General features: G+C 48.3%; 1 protein-coding gene across 1 annotated transcript in view; it reads left to right on the top strand.

Moving 5' to 3' along the window:
- LOC119165161 (alpha-scruin-like) overlaps positions 1 to 20625 on the top strand; it is a 67167-nt gene that overhangs the window by 22247 nt on the left and 24295 nt on the right. Inside the window, exons 2-3 of the mRNA XM_075872307.1 lie at positions 3338 to 3609; positions 6293 to 6564. Of these exons, the coding sequence (XP_075728422.1) occupies positions 3338 to 3609; positions 6293 to 6564 (544 nt within the window). The remainder of the gene's footprint in view (positions 1 to 3337; positions 3610 to 6292; positions 6565 to 20625) is intronic.

The raw sequence follows: 20625 nt of genomic DNA, 5'->3' as shown, positions 1-20625 counted from the left end.
TCGATTATCATGTGGGGGACATATGTGGGGATTGCAAGTGGGGGACATACGCTTTCAGCATTTACTTCCTAACGACTTTTTTCGATCTGCTGTACCAAATACCAGTACCAAATAAAGCACTCTCTATTGCAAAAGATGGATTGGTAAAAAAATAAACTACACTTCTAGTGTTAGCAAAGGGAATGAGGTATAAAAGATGAAATAGATGGAATAACTGCTTTCAGTTCTCAGCATTCAATTTTCTGTTGCCCCAAGTATACATGGCTGCAAAGCTGCAACAGCGGGTCATCGAGGCATATTGTTTATATCTTCCGGTAAGAAAAATTCCCTACTAATAATGGTTACATAATGGCAAGCCAATCAGTAGCCAATATTCGTCGTGCAGGAAACATCGGTGTAATAACGGCATTTGATTGGCTGCAATGTAGCCCTGGATTGGTCCAATGTCGGTCGTACATCCGTAGCCAATATTCGTCGTGCAGCAAACATCGGCGTAAAAATGGCATGTGATTGGCTGAAATATGGCCCAATGTTGGCCAAACATTGGCAGCTTTGTCGGCAACACGATGGGCCTTCGTCGGCCCAATGTTGGTTGCATACTGGCTAAAACATCGGCAAAACGTCGGCCCATCATTGGCTTGAACGTCGGCCCGACATTGGAAGAAGTTGCACTTCCGACGTCGGCCCGACGTCGGTGCCGATGTTAGCCGATGTTGGTCCAAGATTGGTCCAACGGTGGCGTGCTGCCTGGGCTGGTGTATACACCAGAACAACTCACGCCAGGCTGGTGCATTCAACAGAACAAATTGGCTGCGTAAGATGGTGTACTTATAACAAAACACATACAACAGGCTTATGCTTCCGTTGGAACACGCCATACCAATCTGAGGTAACCACCAAAACAAACAGGCTGATATAACCAGTAGAATGCACAACAGCATGATGTCACCAAAACAAACTTCACCGGGCTGATTTACGCACCAGATGACGCCACACGATGCTTTTTATGATCGTCATATTATTGGGTGGGAGACCATAATATGCATGTACCAATAATACGCGACAGCAGGTTGATGTGCCCGTCAGGAGACACCACACAAGGTTCATGTTCAACAAAGCACACTACAATGCTTTGAACCCACTCTGGTGGGTTTTTCGGCAAGTTCTTGTGGTGGTTCCTTTACCGTTTCCAAGTGCATCTTGTTTTAAATGCGAAGCATTTCTTAGCGAACCTCGGCGACTTCAAGCGTATCTATCTATCTATCTATCTATCTATCTATCTATCTATCTATCTATCTATCTATCTATCTATCTATCTATCTATCTATCTATCTATCTATCTATCTATCTATCTATCTATCTATCTATCTATCTATCTATCCGCCTACGACTTTTAGCTGTCCTGGCCGTTTCCATAATGGTATATCGATACCAAACTTCGTATGACATAACATGACTGTATGAAGAACATATTAGACTAGTCATAACAAGAAAATCTGGACATGAATGTCATGATTTACGACAGAAAATAGCGCAAAGAAACGGGGACACAAGACGAGGACACACGGCACAGCGCCTGTGCCGTGTGTCCTCGTCTTGTGTTCCCGTTTCTTTGCGCTATTTTCTGTCGTCACAATGCACCAACAAGCACAAATTTCGACAGTCATGATTTACAATTCATGGTCCTGCAGCTCTTGCGGTGGTTTCGTTCACATGGCATGTTGCAAAACTGGTACGGTATGGCAAGATTGCATGGCGAACACAAGCGACAGACCCTAACGAGAAAATCATAACATGCGTGTCATGTAACAACATCACTACTGCAACGCTCATGATGCGCTCGCGGCCGTTTCGCTAGCGTTACATATACCAAATTTGGTATAACAGCGCGTGAATGAATGACGAAGGTATGGGACTGGTTCAAACATGATAATCATGAGATGCGTATCATGTAACAACATGACTACATGCCACGCTCATGATGCGCTCGCGGCTGTTTCGCTAGCTTCACTTATACGATATTTGGTATTAAGGGACATGAATGGATGACGAAGGTATGATACTGGTGCAAACATGAGAAATTTGCGATCAACACGACAATATGCTACGCTCATGATGCGCTCGCAGCCATTTCGATAGCTTCACATGTAGCAAACTCGGTATTACGTGACGGGAACGGACGACATAGGTAATTGACACATACGAACATGATAATCACAACATGCGTGCCATGTAACAACATGACTACATGCCACACTCATGATGCGCTCGCGGCGCCGTTTCGCTAGCGTCACATATGCCAAATTTAGTATTACGTGATGTCAATGAATTACGAAGGTATGTGACTGGTGCAAACATGATAATCATGAGATGCGTGTCATGTGAGAACATGACTACATGCCACAGTCAAGGCACCAGTACATTTCGACGTGACACGGTGCGCGTGCTCGCCGGCGTTCATTTCGTCGCGTCACGCCGGCGTTGCCACGCCAGGCACCGGTTCTGCCATATACTCGCAGGCGCACGACGCGCTGCGTCGCTTTGACGCATGCGCGTTTCAGCGCGTCCGGCGTACCTCCGTCACGAAAAAAGGGAGACGCAGTGTTGTCTGGACAAAGAATCGGCGCGTAATGCAGCATGTCACATTTCGCGCCGGCTGCCGTCCGGCCGCGCCGACGGACGCTGGTCGCGCCTGGCATCAGACTATAGAGTGCTCCCGTTTTGCTATTGCTAACAAAGTGTCGCTGAGCCCAGCGTGCGCGGACGTCAACGCTACATAGGATTGGATTGGATTGGATAAACTATTATTTGGTCCTCCAAAACACAGATCACTATGTTGCGGTGTATATTGGGCAATTCATGATGTGCTCGCGGCCGTTTTGCTAGTTCTTCATATACCAAATTTGGTGTTACGTGACGTCAATGAATGACGAAATATATGACTGGTGCAAACAAGCTAATCCTGACACGCTTGTCGTGTAAGAACGTGACAAAATACCACGAGCGTGCTCGCGGTCGTTTCGCTGGCTCCACATATACTAAATTTGTTATCACGTGACGTGAATGGATGACGAAGGTAAACAATACATGCAAACAAGATAATCATTACAGAAAAGTCATGTACCGCATCATTTACCTCCACTTCGTAACGTTGTGCTGATTTCAAAATGTAATATAAACCTTTCTCAATTCGTGCTTCGGATATCATCGATTACCACTGTACGTGGGATGTGGCAATTTTTTGTTTTGTCTTTAGCATATTGGGTAGTTCTGCGAGCGCTTCCTACAGGCCCCCGCTGCATCATATTGGACGATTCCACCTATTTGCGCCCTGCAGCTTCCGCAGCCTCGACATCAGCACGCGGTGACCTGCCTGGACGATGCCCTGTACGTGCTGGGAGGCTTGGACACGCGCAACAGCCGTCGTGGGCTGCGCCTTGCGACCAGCGCCTGCTTCCGCTACCGCTTCCGGATCGCGTCTGACCGGAAGGCCGGGCCCACGGGTCATTGGGAGCGGCTTCCCGACATGCGCCACGCGCGCATCAACCACGCTGCGGTGGCCCTCAAGGGGCGCGTCTACGCCGTCGCTGGACAGGATGAGTTCGATGTGTACGAGTCACATGTACTGGCTGTCTAAACGTGTGTATACGGCGCTTCCATATCGCAGAATAAAAACACTTATCGTATCGCATCTTCGACAAAGCACACCGGGGTGAACTGGTGCGCCGTCTCGGGGAATCGTCGTGGCGCGTCCCGGTTCACACCAGCGTGATTTGTTGGAAATGCCATTAGCCGCCGTGGCACACGGTTTGCTGCTTAGTGCATGCTCGATTTCCAGCCAGGACAGCATTTCAATGAACAGTACGCAACGCATTGGCCCAGACTATTTACTTTAGACACGTGGGCATCGGTACCATGGGCTGTGAAACAAATGTTCACCAAATCGGACGCCTCCACATTGGGCCGTGCCACATGGCATGGGGCCGTCATAAAGTAGTTAATAAGGCTATTTTATGACGGCAACGAGGGACTTATCAAGCTGGTGCGTGAACAAGTGAGAAGGTAGCCGTCAATAGGGAACTTCCACAATTATTTTCTTGCTTAAAAAAGAGAAAGTGTTATTTTATAACTGACTTTATGAGAACTATTTTTTTTACGTTTGGTTAAAGCTGAGTTTTAACCGGAGCCCCACGGGGTGTAAGTTGCGTCTCAGTGTAAACTATAATGAAGATGTTCTCTATTCCATAATTTTTTTCACGATATTTACAAAGTTCAGTTGTTCTGGAGGCACACAGGGCAAAAAAGGTTGCACTTATAGTATTGAGCCTCAGACATCTTACAGAAACATCACAAGTGTAGAAGATTGGGTGAGTTGGTTCGTCGTGCTTGAACTGGTAAAGCGCATTGCGGCAAAGAAAAATGGCCAAGCAGACCGACACGAGACAACACAGCGCCAACTTCCAGCTAAGCTTCATTCGCAAATTCCACCCAGCATGAACACTTGCACAAGCTTACAAAGATACCCGAACGTATGGCCAAGTTTATACACCACCATTGCAACGTCACGTACCAAAGATTCATAAACGGTACACCTGATTAAGGAAGTACTATTCACGTTCGGATAAAGCCTGCGAAGGGGCGCTGATACGTATACAAGCTTCCGGGTACATAATGTTATCACTGAGAACTGGAGTGCATTGATTTGCGGAACATGGAAGAGGCCGGGAAGAAGGAAACAGCGCCGACGAAAGTAAAAATAGATTTTTAAAAGCACCTTCCGGCTCCCATATGGGAGCCTTGTTCACAATGAGCGCAGACCTCTGCCGTGCAGGCGGCGTAGTCACACTGATGATGATTATAATCTTGTAAAACACGAGGGTATCTCTAAGCTTCACTTTTTAAGAGTTGAACGCGAAATCCTGTTCCTCTAGTGCACACTTCAAACACCTATAGTCTATGAAAACTTTTCGAGCTTGCTATGCACCCACTACGTGGCCTTGGGGGTTGCAGTAGCGTGTGTGCCTTTTGTAGCGGGTGACTGGCATTGAAGTCGTTATGATAATTCCATGTTCTCTCGCCCGATGGCAATGTATGCTTGTACCACGAATCATAACAGCATTATTCGGCCCGTGTGTTTGTAAAGCATAAAGGTTATACTTTCACTGCATTTTCGAGCAGAGGAAGTTATTTTCACTGTATTCACAAGCAAATGCGTGGCTGAGTGTAACGTAACACCAGCTTGCCACGTAAACGACATGGTATACGACCATCATCTTCATTATCACTTTATTTGCATTTTTTTCTCGATTTTTCGGTCACGCAGAGATTTCTGTGAAACGAGATCGATAACGTAAAAAACTGGCGCGAATATACATGTTACACTGTAAATGTCGTCGAAAGACGATAGTCTTGCGTCTGGAGAGAGTGAACAAAACGTTTATGTTCTGCGCAAGAAAATCGGTGAATATTATTGTGAAGGCGCTGCGTTAGAGTGCCTCGAGCGTGTAGCGGAGGCGAACAAGCGCATCTAGGCACGTTAGGCATAGTGCCATCTGGCAGTTATCTTCGAAAACGAAGGCGCGCGCGACCACCGAGAAAGATGTGCGCCAGTCTCGGTGGTGATAAGGTGTAGAACGCAAAGCGACGGACAGGTGCCACCACCGTGTCGTCGTAACAAAGCGTTGGAAACACCTTCTTGAGCATCGCGTTGCACTTTCAGCGCAGCGCAATAAACGCTACAGTCCTTAGAGTTACTTGTGTGTGCCTTTTCTAGTGTAAAGGCAGACATACAAGACATAGACGTGTTGTTACGGCGCCTCAGATATGCGCAATATTTGCTTTTTTTTAGTTGACAATCGCACAACTATGAACGCTAAACCTTGAGCACGATTGGTGGGCGCTGCGGATGGGGTTGGCCGTGTGGTGCCGTATAAGGTATCGTTAGGGCGGGCAGACAGAGAGACAAAAATTTTTCCGTCGAAGGTCCCCAAGGAAGAAGAATGGCGATTTGGGCTAGTTGGTTTGAATTCATGCAGCGCGAGCACGAATGTGCTAGAAGAAACAGACGAAAGTCGAGGTACGGAAGGCAAAGAGGACAACAAGCACGAATGTGCTAGAAGAAACAGACGAAAGTCGAGGTACGGAAGGCAAAGAGGACAACACGTGTTGTCCTCTTTGCCTTCCGTACCTCGACTTTCGTCTGTTTCTTCTAGCACATTCGTGCTCGCGCTGCAACCCTTATTGTTATGTCCCCAGGGAAGTCTTAAAAGCTGATCCCTGCTGTGCCCTGCAGCTTCCTGAGCTCGGTGGAGTGGTACGAGCCCGGCGCGCCGTCGTGGTGCGAGCTGCCGTGGCCGTTGCCATGCCGCCTGTCGGCGTGCGGCGTGGCCTCCTTCCGCGGGGCCCTGCACGTGGCCGGCGGACTGGTGCAGGCGCCCCGGCACCCGGACTGCCTGTACGTGGTGTCGTCGCTGCTGCGCTGGGACTCCGCAGCCGGCCGCTGGCAGAGGGCCGGACCCAGCCTGCCCTCCGGGAGGGGATCGCTGGCGCTCGTCGAACACGACGGTACGGATAAGGCCCTTCCCGACGCCACTTGTCTGTAAGGGTGTCAGGTTTACATAACGCCATAGATAGCTTGCGCGTGACGTCATGCTCGCAGCGTCGTGACGCACTGGTTCGCCAACATGGCCGACCTTGATTACGATAATCGCGTCGTATACTTGACTTTGATAACGATGCGGCCTGAATTTTGTTGAACTCTTGCGTTCAATAACGAAATAACTTACAAGTGATATAATGATGACATCAACACGTGACGTTAAACACCTTGCGTGTCCCATGTGTGGCACGAACATGGCGGCTTCCGCGACGTCAGTGCAAGCCATCTATTGTTATACACTAAACATTCTGGTTTAGCAAACACAATCTCATAACATATATGATTTAATTAGCAAAGAAGTGTAAATTAAAGGGCTCGTTTTTGTTCGTTAGACACAATATTAGCATAGCCCTTCAATACACCTTCTGGTCACGAAACTTCACGATCACGCTATGGAAGAGCTTCATATTGCTACCTGTAGGCTGCCACAAACCATAGTGCGAATGCGCGTGTGCGCCCGACGAAGAAGATGAGGCTCGCTGGCTGCTCGAGCTCGGAGCCAGACTGGCCAGTGCTGCAACCGCTCTTGCAAATATATTTTTCGAATATATTCGCAATACTTTGTCTCGTTACTCACGTAACATATTTGGTGGAGGTGGAACGATCCCCGTCCTCACCACGCAGCTCCGCAGTGGCCGCATCCTCCAGCTTCCCGCCATGGCTTCCAGTGACAACGCGTCCGCTTCATCATCTGCGGCTTCTCCGACAACCTTTGTCGCCGTCCAAACACCACGTGATCCCGGGACATTTTCTGCGCAACCTGGCCTCGACGTCGACAAATGGCTTCGCCTTTATGAACGGGTCAGTCAAACTCACCGTTGGGACCCTACCATGATGCTCGCTAATGTTCTCTTCTACTTGGACGGAACCCCGCGTGTCTGGTACGAGACAAATGAGTCCGAACTCACCAGCTGGGACACGTTCAAGGAGAAGCTACGTGACATCTTTGGGGACCCGACCGGTCGCCACGCAGCTGCACGACAGGAGCTGGCTACCCGTGTCCAGTCGCCAACTGAATCGTATGTGTCATACATCCAAGAAGTTCTCGCTCTTTGCCGAAAAGTGGACGAGGCGATGTCTGAGGCTGAAAAGGTTGGACACGTTTTGAAGGGGATCGCGGACGACGCCTTCAATTTGCTGGTGTACACTAACGTCTCGACCATCGACCGTGTAATTCAAGAATGCCGCCGTTTCGAAACAGCAAAAAGCCGTCGGGTGCGCCCTCCTTTTTCTCGGTTGCCAAACACGGCGGCTACGTCCACCTGCTCCGATTCTACCGTCACACCGCCCTTTGAGCAGAGTGTAACGCGTATCGTTCGACGGGAACTTGAAGCAGCAAGTCCAGCGCCGCTTCAGCCCACTTCTTTCGAACATACGATACCGACAACCCCCGCGATCTCCGTTATTCAGGCGGTCGTACGACAAGAATTCGCCAACCGCGGGTTCCCTGATGCTTGCCCCATCTCTTGCCCCTCCTCCAGACCAATTCCCATTAATGCACCTCGACGTGACCCATTTGTTGCTCCACGATCTCGCAACCCGGCGGAATGGCGAACTCCTGACGACAAACCGATCTGCTTCCGGTGCCACCGCGTTGGACATGTCTCCCGCTACTGCCGTGCCTCCTGGACGCCGCCACATAGGAGCCAGTTTTTCGCACCTTATAGCCCATATGAAGATCTTCGCCGGTATTCGTCCAGCCGTACCGCCCCTGCTTTCGACACGTCTAACAGCCGCCTTCCTGCTCGTTCTCCGTCCCCTCAACGCCGTCGTTCCCCGTCGCCCCAGCCACGCCGCCATCACTCGCCGCCTAACTTTTCATCGTACCCGACGGAAAACTAGACAGTGCAGCCCCTGGAGGTAGTGCTGCATCATCCCTGTCTGAACCAAACCCTCCATTGACGCTTCATACGAACAAAAATCTTGTCGATGTACACGTGGACGGTATTTCTCTGTCGGCACTAGTCGATACTGGCGCTCATGTATCCATAATCAGCGTTCATCTTTGTCGCCGCTTAAGAAAAGTACTCACGCCCCCTGCTACCGAAGCTGTACGTGTGGCCGATGGCGGCACTGTTCCTGTCATTGGCATGTGTACGGCTCGCATACGCATCGCCGACCGTTACATCCCTGTTCTATTCACGGTGCTCCAGAACTGTCCTCATGACCTCATCTTAGGGATGGACTTCCTGTCGACCCATTCTGCTCTGATCGACTGTTCCGCTGGTACTCTTTGCTTAGACCTTCCTCTTCAGCCGGATATTCACCCTGAACCTCAACACGGCCTTTCTGCCACAGACTTCCTCCGCTTACCGCCTAAAGCCCTCACATTCACCGAATTCGCCACGACCTCACCCGTATTGGATGGGAATTACATCGTCACGCCGATTCCTGATGTCCTACTGGCACGTGACGTCACCGTCCCTCACTGCATCGTAACTGTAGCCTCCAACCGGACCCGTCTACCCGTCATAAATTTCGGCTTCACAAAGCAAGTCCTCCCTGAAGGCATCCTAATTGCCACGTTGCGGTCCTTAGCCGATGATCACGTCACCACTTTCGCAGCCGACGCATGCCCCAATTTTCCTTGTCGCCCACTCGATGCCACATGCCTCGACATGTCAATACGTCCCATGATCGACCCTGACCTTCCCCCAGCGCAATCAGCCGCTCTCGCACGCCTTCTAGCTTCCTACCGTGACAGCTTCGACCTTGACGACCGCCCACTCGGCCAAACTTCTCTTGTAAAGCACCGCATCAACACCGGTGATGCTGCTCCCATTCACCGTCGACCGTATCGCGTGTCCGCGTCGGAGCGCCAGATTATTCAAGCTGAAGTGAATAAGATGTTAACTAAAGGCATTATTGAGCCCTCATCAAGCCCATGGGCGTCACCCGTCGTCCTGGTTAAAAAGAAGGACAACACATGGCGTTTTTGCATCGATTACCGGCATCTAAATCGAATCACCAAAAAGGACGTGTATCCTTTACCACGTATTGATGACGCCCTCGATTGTCTCCACGGCGCCCGCTACTTTTCATCCATCGACCTTCGTTCTGGTTATTGGCAGATTGCCGTAGACGAGAAAGACCAAGAAAAGACCGCCTTCATCACTCCAGATGGCCTATACCAATTCAAGGTTATGCCCTTCGGCCTATGCAATGCCCCCGCCACGTTCGAACGTATGATGGACTCTCTGCTACACGGGTTCAAATGGTCAACATGCCTGTGTTACCTAGACGACGTCCTCGTATTTGCACCTACGTTTGAGACCCACCTTGAGCGTCTGTCGGCCATTCTCGACGTCTTCCGCAAAGCTGGCCTCCAGTTGAACTCCTCGAAGTGTCACTTCGGCCGCCGACAGATTACCGTACTGGGCCACCTTGTCGATGCTTCTGGTGTGAGACCGGACCCTGAGAAAATTCGTGCCGTCACGAATTTCCCAGTACCCCAATCCGCCAAAGATGTCCGGAGCTTTGTGGGACTTTGCTCCTACTTTAGGCGGTTCGTGAAAGATTTTGCGGCAATCGCCCAACCACTTACCGATCTTTTGAAGAAAGGCGTTCCATTTTCGTGGGGGTCCACTCAAGCTGCCGCCTTCTCTCACCTCATAACACTTTTGACGACGCCCCCTATCCTCGCCCACTTTGACCCATCTGCCCGAACTGAGGTCCGAACTGATGCCAGTGGTCACGGTATCGGAGCCGTTCTCGCCCAATGCCAACAGGGACACGACCGCGTTATCGCGTATGCTAGCCGCCTCCTTACACCTGCAGAGCGTAACTATTCGATCACAGAGCGAGAATGCCTTGCTCTTGTCTGGGCGGTCTCAAAATTCCGTCCATATTTATATGGCACTCACTTTTCCGTCGTCACCGACCACCACGCGCTCTGCTGGCTTTCATCCTTAAGAGATCCTACAGGTCGACTTGGTCGCTGGGCTCTGCGACTGCAAGAATACACCTTTTCTGTGATATACAAGTCTGGACGCCTGCACCAGGACGCCGATTGCCTTTCTCGCTATCCAGTTGACCCATCGGCCACCATACCTGACAACGACGCCTGCGTGTGCTCCGTTTCTCAACTGAACCACATAGCCGACGAGCAACGCCGTGATGCAGCCCTACGAGCTATCATTGAGCGCCTCGACTCCTCCCCATCGAACCGATCCTATCGCTCGTTCGTACTCCAGAATGGCACATTATACCGGCATAACTTCCATCCAGACGGCCCATCTCTGCTGCTTGCCATACCCAAACACCTCCGCTTGGCTGTACTCCACGAACTTCATGACGTTCCTACTGCCGGTCACCTGGGTGTGTCCCGCACATACGACCGGATTCGCCGTCGCTTCTATTGGCCAGGTCTGGCACGGTCCGTCAGAAGATATGTCGCGGCGTGTGAGGAATGTCAGCGCCGCAAAACACCATCGACGCTTCCGGCTGGGCGCCTTCAACCACTCGATATTTCTACTGAACCTTTCTTTCGCGTCGGCTTGGACTTACTCGGCCCTTTTCCTCTGTCTTCTGCTGGCAACAGGTGGATAGCTGTGGCCACAGACTACGCCACACGCTACGCAATCACACGCGCCCTTCCAACAAGTTGCGCCACTGACGTCGCCGATTTTCTTCTACACGACGTGATCTTGCAACATGGTGCTCCACGCCAGCTGCTCACGGACCGAGGCCGCACATTTCTATCGAAAGTCATAGCGGACATTCTACGCTCTTGTGCAACACGCCACAAGCTCACTACGTCGTACCATCCGCAAACAAATGGCCTCACAGAACGCCTGAACCGAACCCTAACTGACATGCTTGCAAAGTACGTTTCCTCAGATCACTCTGACTGGGACATCGCTTTACCATACGTGACATTTGCCTACAATTCTTCGCGCCACGACACGGCTGGTTACTCCCCTTTTTTCTTGCTGTTCGGCCGCGAACCCACATTACCCCTCGATACGACGATTCCGTTACCAGCAGCTCCAACTTCACAATATGCTCTGGACGCCATCAGCCGGGCCGCCCACGCACGCGAAACCGCTCGTGCTCGCCTTCTGACCTCCCAAGCAAACCAACGGCGTCGGTACGACCAACGACACCGCGATGTGCACTTTTCGCCCGGTTCGTTGGTTCTGCTGTGGTCTCCGACCAGGCACGTTGGCCTGTCTGACAAGCTGCTCTCTCGGTACACAGGGCCCTACAGAGTGCTTCGTGAGGTGACTCCCGTCACTTATGAAATCACTCCTGCTGCCTCGCCGTCTTCATCCACCCCTAGGGCCAGCGACATCGTACACGTCGCACGCCTGAAGCAGTACCACTCGCCCAATGATCTTGACATCTAGATGCGCCGAGACGGCGCCTTTGCCGACGGGGGTTATATGCTACCTGTAGGCTGCCACAAACCATAGTGCGAATGCGCGTGTGCGCCCGACGAAGAAGATGAGGCTCGCTGGCTGCTCGAGCTCGGAGCCAGACTGGCCAGTGCTGCAACCGCTCTTGCAAATATATTTTTCGAATATATTCGCAATACTTTGTCTCGTTACTCACGTAACAATATGGTACGGAAAGCTGCCGCGACGTGGCACCACCGTAGTTTAGAGGCCACGCTTCTCCGCCCATGAAGCCGGCGCGATCTGAAAGTTCGCAAGTGTACTCTGTATTAATTGCGAAGCATTTCTTTGCGTAGTGCGTGCTTTGAGCGCCTACCTACCTACCTACCTACCTACCTACCTACCTACCTACCTACCTACCTACCTACCTACCTACCTACCTACCTACCTACCTACCTACCTACCTACCTACCCACCCACCCACCCATCCGGTAAACCAAATTACGTGTGAGAGTAAAGATCCAATTTTCTGGTTCTAAACTGTGAAACCATTTGCCTCTTTGCATAAAAAACGATGCTTTTTAGTTTCCAACCAGGTATTCTGAGTTTTTATTTGCCCATAAAATATGTTTGTGTATAATTAGGTGCCCAAAGTAATTATGTGGTTCGATGTTCTCTTGGTATGGTTCTTTGAATATGTTCGATATTTTATGTAAGATATTTTATGCATAATGATTTCACCATTGTTCTTTTTTTCTTTCCCAAAAATTTCTCATGTGTATTTAGTGTGTTCGTTGTTTTCAGTGTCGTTCCTTCAATAGGCATAACATTTGTCGCGTCACGTGATACTCTCATTATTTTTTTCTGTAAAGACTTCTTTTCTGAAAGTTTCGGATAAACAAATAAAAAAGGACCCCTGATTGGCTGCGCACGAAGTGTCCACTGGTCCCGAGCAACGGGTTGGGAGTCCTGCAGGGTGAGTAAGCTTTGCCTCACAGCGACGCTGTTGCTCCACCCGGAGCCCACCGGCACCCATTTGCAAAAAGGAGGGTGGCCGTGGTTGGCACGTTGGGGATCGAACCAGGTACCATCCGTAGTGAAAGCTGCATGGGCGTTTTACCACCGCTGTTAAATCGGTATTGCCTGGCGTGGACAATGTACAGGGCAATCATTGCACATTCACATAATACAATAAAAATGAACAAGCGTTGCCATAAGTTCCATTTCGACTGATGCCCATAAGGTTTAGGAGTTCTAACCTTTGGAATCATTCTGGTACGATCTCTTGTATATTCCTACTCTCAATGAATGCACACATAGTTTTTTTCTGAAATGAAGTACTGCTGGCTTCGCATTCTGGTCGAAGTGGTATCGGGCCATTTGCGCACGCCATATACCGTGGAGACCGATAAGCATGACATCCAATGAAACCCCATTATCGTTCCTACTGCGAGATCCCTTATCCTCTGTGAATCCAGAGGAAAATCTTTCTGTATTGTCCTCTGCAAAAAATGTCCCATATGGGTACCCCTTCCCAACAAGGCAAAAAAAAAACGTGGCATATCGTTTTTGGTTTCCTGCATATCAAGCGGTGTTTATGATTGATTTGATTTGTGAGGTCTAGCGTCCCAAAACCACCATATCGTTATTAGAGACGCCGTGGTGGAGGGCTCCGGAAATTTCGAGCATCTGGGGTTCTTTAACGTGCACCCAAATCTGAGTGCACGGACCTACAACATTTACGCCTCCATCGGAAATGCAGCCGCCACAGCCGGGATCATATCAAGCAGTGCGACCCTCATATTGTAAAAAGCCCCGTTCCTATGTGAAAGTGTTTGCCGTTACTGTTCCTGTGGGTAACTTAAAGAAAAGGGGGTAGTGATTTCAAACGAAAAGAAGAGAGTGAGCCCCGTAACTGTCTCTCAGGGGGAGGACACCTCAACAGTAGCTCACGAGGAATGGGGGTAGAGAAGGGATCAAAAGGATAGGATTAAAAGGTAAAGAGGTAGAGAGAGAGGAAGGAGAGAGCGAGGCGCAGGGACAGTGAACGACGGAAGTAAGGAGAAGACAGGAAAGATGGACACGGTTGTAGGAGTCCGACGACGGGGCACCACTGGCGAGAGCTCTTGTCGGCGTCAGGAGATGGCGTAGGGTTAATCCAGTCAGCCAGAGCTACACTGTCGTCGTCGTCGGAGACCGGCGTCAGAAGGTGGCGTAGGACCAGCCCAGTCGGCCAGTGCTGCACGGTCGCCGGAGATCGCGAGGGCACAACCGGTCGGCACGGAATCCAGCGAACGAGTCCAACTTAAAGGAAAATGTTTCCTCCCTGCAGGTAACTGCATGTTTTTCACCCGCTTCAGTACATTTTGTCCCGGTCTTCCACTGTATATGGCCCCGTACAATGGTACTGGCAAAACCATGCCACATACATCTTTGTACATTTTTTTCATAACACTTATTAGCCACGCAACCGGCCTATTTAAATAGTGACATCCAGTTCCGTTAAGGCACTGCCTTACCCGAGTTGGCGCACCGTACGCAAAAAAAAAAAAAAAAGGATTCGCTCGCAGGATTTCAAGCTGGACGGTTGTGCCCTCGCGATCTCCGACATCAGCGTAGCTCCCGCCGACTGGTTCGCCCTCCGCGGTCTCCTGACGCCGTGCAGCTCTCGCATTGTGGCACCCCGCCCTTGGACTGCTTCGACCGGATCCCCACTTTCCTATCTCCTTCTTTTTTCTCTCGCTTGGCTGTCTTCTTCTCCGTCTATTTTCCTCCTATTCTTTTTATCCCTCCTTCCCCCCACCCCCATAAGGCACTGCGCCGTGTCGCCTGAAGGCAGACAGAAATTAGGTGCCTTTTTCCTCTTCATTCTAACCACTACCACCACCGTACGCAAAAATAGATCACTGGCGTCACGGAAAAACGAAAGTTTAATTGTCTCACAAATAGGTGGGCCAAACCAAAACGTTCATGCGCCTGGAGAAATTGGTCCGGCTGCCCCTTTCCTATTCCGAGCCCCATATCAAAACAGCAAACCCGCTGTGCAGCCTTTGCACGTTGATCATTGAACAAAATAGCACCTGTATTACATACCACAGTTTAGTGATAAAAAGAACATGTTGCACACAACACCCTCTGACGCACAAAAAGCCTTGACGCATAGAACGCATAGGTCAATGAGCGCCAAAAGACTTGCTAACAATTGAATGCGTTGTGCTGTTCTGGTACGCCAAGTCCACTCTCGCCCTGATGAAGGAACCAACATTATTATGATCTAAGATGACAAACTAAAGATCATGCGCAACACAATTAAAAGCTTATAATCTTACTGGAGCCCAGCAACGCCAAGTAACTCTTCGTCACAGCACTCGCACCACATCTTGTGAATGTTTGAGCTAACAGTACCGTCTGTGATTCCACAAGCTTGGTACCCTCCGACTATTTCTTTAATGGCACCTTGAAGTCGGGATGCCCGAACCTTCATAAAAATCTTGTAGTCAACATTCGTCAGCGATATGAGCCTATACGAGTCACCTAAGTTTTTTCCACTTCGTCCGTTTTAGGAATTAATATCGTATTCGCTTTGATAAAGGAAGGCGGCAGAGTTTTCCGTTCGTAAGCCTCATTGCACAGCTCAGCTGACCAAGGGGAAAGTAAACGTCCTACACCACGCAGCGGTTAGGCTATCGGGTTCCCGTGAATTTCGCCACCGCTGTGGTGAAGGCACAAGTAAATACGGCGCTACATGCCCGTTTCATGAAACCGCCACCAAACGCATCGCTGAAGCCTCGGAAACGTTCCTGTAGTTAAAAGTCCAGTTTTTGACAAGCACATAGTTCACATGCCGCATCTTTGTCCTCATCTTCACTTCTTGATGGAGGCACTCGTGCTTGTTCATGAAGGTCAGGATTCATGCCGTAGTCTCCGATTTCACTGAAACAGCTATACTCATTTATTTTCAGTTGGCAAGCGCGCGTAGGTCCCGAACTCGCGACATCCAACAGAAGTGAGGATCGTGCAACAAAAGGCGCACTTCCGTATATAGCCAGCTTGGCGGCAAGGGACAGGCCGGGCCCCGTGATCCCAGTCGCCGTTGGTACTTGCCTCCTATTTCATTTCATAAAATAACATTTTTTGTTTAAATAAAAAAAAAGACGCTATTACTGTTTGGTCTATTCAGTCCCCAAGCCACGTCCCTTCCAGCTCGAAGTTCCACTAACCAGTTCAGCCACAGTTCCCAAATCATGTTGCAGTCGCTTCAATATCCGTAAATCCGCGGAATCGAACTAAAACCCTCTGGGTTATGAATTCAACACCGTATCCATTCAGCCACCACCACTACACGGGGGGGGGGGGGGGGGGGACAGTGCTTAGAAGTTGCTCTGCTCACCGTACTTCAGGTCGCGATTGAAAATAACAATCGAACTTGGGCGTTTCAGCCACAATAACGACTTCACTTTAGGGATCTCGCTTTTTCTCAGCATTACCAGCACCGGAATTCGAACCAGCGCCCTTTTGCTCTGCATTTTTGCACTTTACCGACTCGGCTACTGCCCCGATCTTGATAAAAGGGTCTAAAAGTTGGCCTGCGCAATATGCAGCCAGTTCTTCAATATTAAATAGTGTGGTTCTGTATTTAGTAAAAAAAAATACAAAAATTCTAAATATATTTTAAAAAGCTGCAAGACGCTTGAGCCTCGCTTTGAAAAGCAGATCGCGGTAGCGTAATCACGACTGCATTTGTATGCATTGATTTTGTAAAGATTTCTCAGCTCGAAATGAGGGTTCCTGGAAACTCCGTAAAATATTTATAGAAATGTTCAGTAGGACCTCGGACAGCGTCACACTTAGGCAGAGTGGCTTTCAAATGTAGCATTTCGCGCTGTTCTTGACAGTCTGTTTGTTGCCGTCGCAGTGCGTTTGTTGATCATTTTAACCTGGCGCAACCCACCGTGGGTGATCGGTAACGTAATGAGCGGTGCTTCGCTGAATAGAAAAAACTTGTGTTTGTACTCTCGAAATGTTGAGCGATAGATAGTTTCGAAATAACTCGTTAGTTTAATTCAGAGAAAACAAAAAGAGAACAACTACCGTTCCTGAAGAATATGCTCCATTTCGGGGACCTTTGCATTCATTCGTTAAAAATAACAAAAAAAAACTTACAAAGACTAATAAATATATTTGAAAAAGATGCTTGATTTCGATACCGATTTCATTTTATCTCGCGTAGGAAATCGAATGTGGCCTCGCAAATGATCCAGCGGCTAAAACCCAGTTTTAGACAAGCACTTGGTTCACCTATTACATCTTCGTCTTGATCCTCACTTTCTGACGGAGTAACTCGCGCCTGTGCTTAATGATCAGGATTGATATCCTATATAGTCTTTGCTCTCGTTGGGACACCCATCGTCACCTATTTTCAGGTGGCATGCGACGCCCTGTTTTCCCATAAAATGAGGGGGGCGTCCATTACCTATCAATAAATAATTATTAACTTGGGATACCGTCACGCGCCGCTTACTGCCTCAAATGCCAGAGCTCGCGGATTCGCGCCTTCCACCAGAAGCGAAGATCCTGCAACGAAAGACGCACATCAGTACAACGTACCTTCTCGTGTACAATCTCTCGGATACGCGCAGCCGAACACACGCAAGAAAATAAAAGACTGAGAAGAGATTGGTTTTAAGTCACGAAAAATAACGCAAGTGTGAGAGCCGTTGCTAGAGTGACTCGATGCGCTCATTCGTCTCCGCTCCTGTCAGAGTGGAGACACGTGCGTCGTATGCTACAGCGGTCGTCATTATTTGGCCCACTCCTCGCTGCTTCGCAGCCTTTACCTGTCGAGTAGAGACACTTTGTGCAGGACTTGCCCTCACACGCTCAAAATCGTTCATGGATGTTGCTAGGTGTGAGTTTGTAGGCGCGCATAACTACAAGTAATCGAATGTTTCACTCCTGAAAGTGTTGAAGGGCGTGTTGTCTCTCACTGGCAGCCGGCCACTCGGCTGCGGCTGAGTGATGCACAGCTACATTCGATGACTGAGACCTCCATACGTACATCACCTAATTGCAACTGTATATGTTCGTGTTTTTTTTTTTATTCGAAGCATTCCTTAGCGAACTTCAGTGACATTGACCATACATGTCTGTTTATCTATCTGTGTATCTTCCTAACACATTCTACAAGATAAAAAAAGATTATTATTATGAAATGGTTGTCTATGCTCAGGTACTGTCAAACTGAAACTGCTCAAATTAATGTAGAAGAAAAATATGTAATAAAACAACGCATGAAAGAAGAGAGAACGAAATAAAATAGGGAGAATAAGAAATAGCGAGAAAAGGAAAACATGAAAAACCAAAATAGATAAAAGATTTAAAATATAAGATACAGAATAAAAAAAACACCCGGAAATTTTGCTTTGTGAAAGGAAAAAAGACAACTAAGCGAGAACAGAATAAAAAAAAAGGGGGAAAACGAAAGAAAAAAAAATTTCAAGACAGGAATAAGAAAAAACTTTTCTTGAAAAACAAAGACAGCGAAAAAAAAAGAAAGGACAAAAACAGAACAAAATGTTTAACCAACAAAAATTGTTTAAACAAATGCATTGCACTCAAGAAGGGAAAAATCTATTAACTATCGAGGACCGTCTGTCACGATTCACAATTTTCTTCCTCATAAATAGAACCATGAAATTATAGCTTTGAAGTTTAAGAAAAACGTTTATAACCACTAATATTGTAAGCAACTCGAAATTCTGTTGTGTTTTAAATCCGCTAAATATCATTACATATCAAAAAATGAAATAAAAATCTAAGAATATTTCAAACTCTCCGTACCTAACCCACACCTGCTACTAGAAAAAAAAACATGAAACCAATATGCAAACCAACTCGACACTAACGGGGTGGAGGGAGGGGGGCAGTAATCAAAAAGTATTTAGTTTTACAGAGGGCTCATTTAGGAAGAGCAGTTTATATCAACAAACAACTCATACTCTATCAACTGAGAAGAAAACAAGATCTCCAAGACTGCCCCATAACGCTGCGCATCGTCTGATACGCAATATTTTTTTGTAGAAATTTCTGCCGAAATTTTTTGTAGAAAGTACTGTACAAAAAATATATGTCTGCTGTCTGTCAATAAATTTTTTCTAAAAGAACAAGTACTACTTTAAACACAGTCAACAAGTGCTTCTACCTTTTTAAATACTATGATCACAGTACCTTTAATCAAACCAACCTCTAATACCCGTTGGCTTGATGAACTTCTGTGTTATTCTTCGCAAACCGGACCCGGCAGCGGGAAATTTAAACCGCGTCACGCTATCTTGCTCATTTTTTTCGTCCATAGAGGTCAAACACGGGCAAAAAAATTTTCCCACGGTCTGTATTAAGGAGAAGCCAACCACTTGCAGTGTGCTGCATTATGGGTACCGTGGTGGGAAATTTAAAAATACCTTACGCTTATCCGTTATATATCGTCCCAAAGAGACACACAAATCATTGAGATCTATCAGTTCTAGGTGAGACGTCAAATAAAACTTCGTGCTCAGTGGGCCAGATAGGGGCCTCAACTTTTTTACTTGTTTTCACCATGCCCTGCTATGAAGCCAACACACCTAAGTAATTTTCTTCTCGGAAGCTGGGTGTTTCAGGCTTTGATTCACTCGCAAAGAATTCCGATTGACATTTAGTATATTTATATCCGAATCATTTTTATTTGTGCATATAATGACACAATATGAGGGCTCTGTCGGCCGAAATATGACCACGAATGCTGAAGTTGACTGTAGCTCGGTTCGAACCGCCATAGAAGAGCAGACGAACATGTAGTGGGTAGCGCCACCAACGGTGAGCGGTTGAACGAAAGCGGACGCACTCGTTCAATGGCAACCCCGCCATCTGGGCAGGCACAAGAGTACAGTAGGGCGTTTTTGTGGCATCGATAGCGCAGTTTGGTGGACTAAACCTGCAAAAAACACCAGAAAAAAGGGCACTTAGATTATTGATTGATTAAAAATACTACACTCATTAACCAATAGATTAGCTATGCCGATGCCCTTGACGCACACCTTCGGTCCTCGCTGTGTAAAGGGGACTTCCGCGAAGGACAAACCGGCACATCACTGAGGTCGCTTAGGCAGGCGTATATATATATCCGAGAGTGAGTATAACTTTTTTACTCACTGGTTCCTCTGAGCGAACGCGCCTAACGCGAATTTGCAACTTTTAAAACTCAAAGTAAAAAGTGATAAAAGAAATATACTTGCGATCAAATATGTATACCCCTCATAAGACGACCTCCGATTGGTGCCAGTTTTAGGTTAATGTGCAGCAACGTTACTGAAAGAATACACATGATGTACGTTCACGGCCCAGCCATTATTATTCTACCCAAGGACGATATATAACGGATAAGCGTAAGGTATTTTTAAATTTCCCGCCACGGTACCCATAACGCAGCATACTGCAAGTGGTTTTCTTCTCCTCAATACAGACCGTGGGAAAATTTTTTTGCCCGTGTTCGACCCCTTGGGACGAAAAAATGAGCAAGATAGCGTGACGCTGTTTAATTTTCCCGCTGCCGGGTCCGGTTTGCGAAGATTAGCAAGTGGAAACGCATCGACA

This window comes from Rhipicephalus microplus, chromosome 8 (genome assembly GCF_043290135.1).
Source record: "Rhipicephalus microplus isolate Deutch F79 chromosome 8, USDA_Rmic, whole genome shotgun sequence".
In the NCBI taxonomy this organism is placed as follows: domain Eukaryota; kingdom Metazoa; phylum Arthropoda; class Arachnida; order Ixodida; family Ixodidae; genus Rhipicephalus; species Rhipicephalus microplus.
This window is presented reverse-complemented; position numbering and strand designations above follow the sequence as displayed.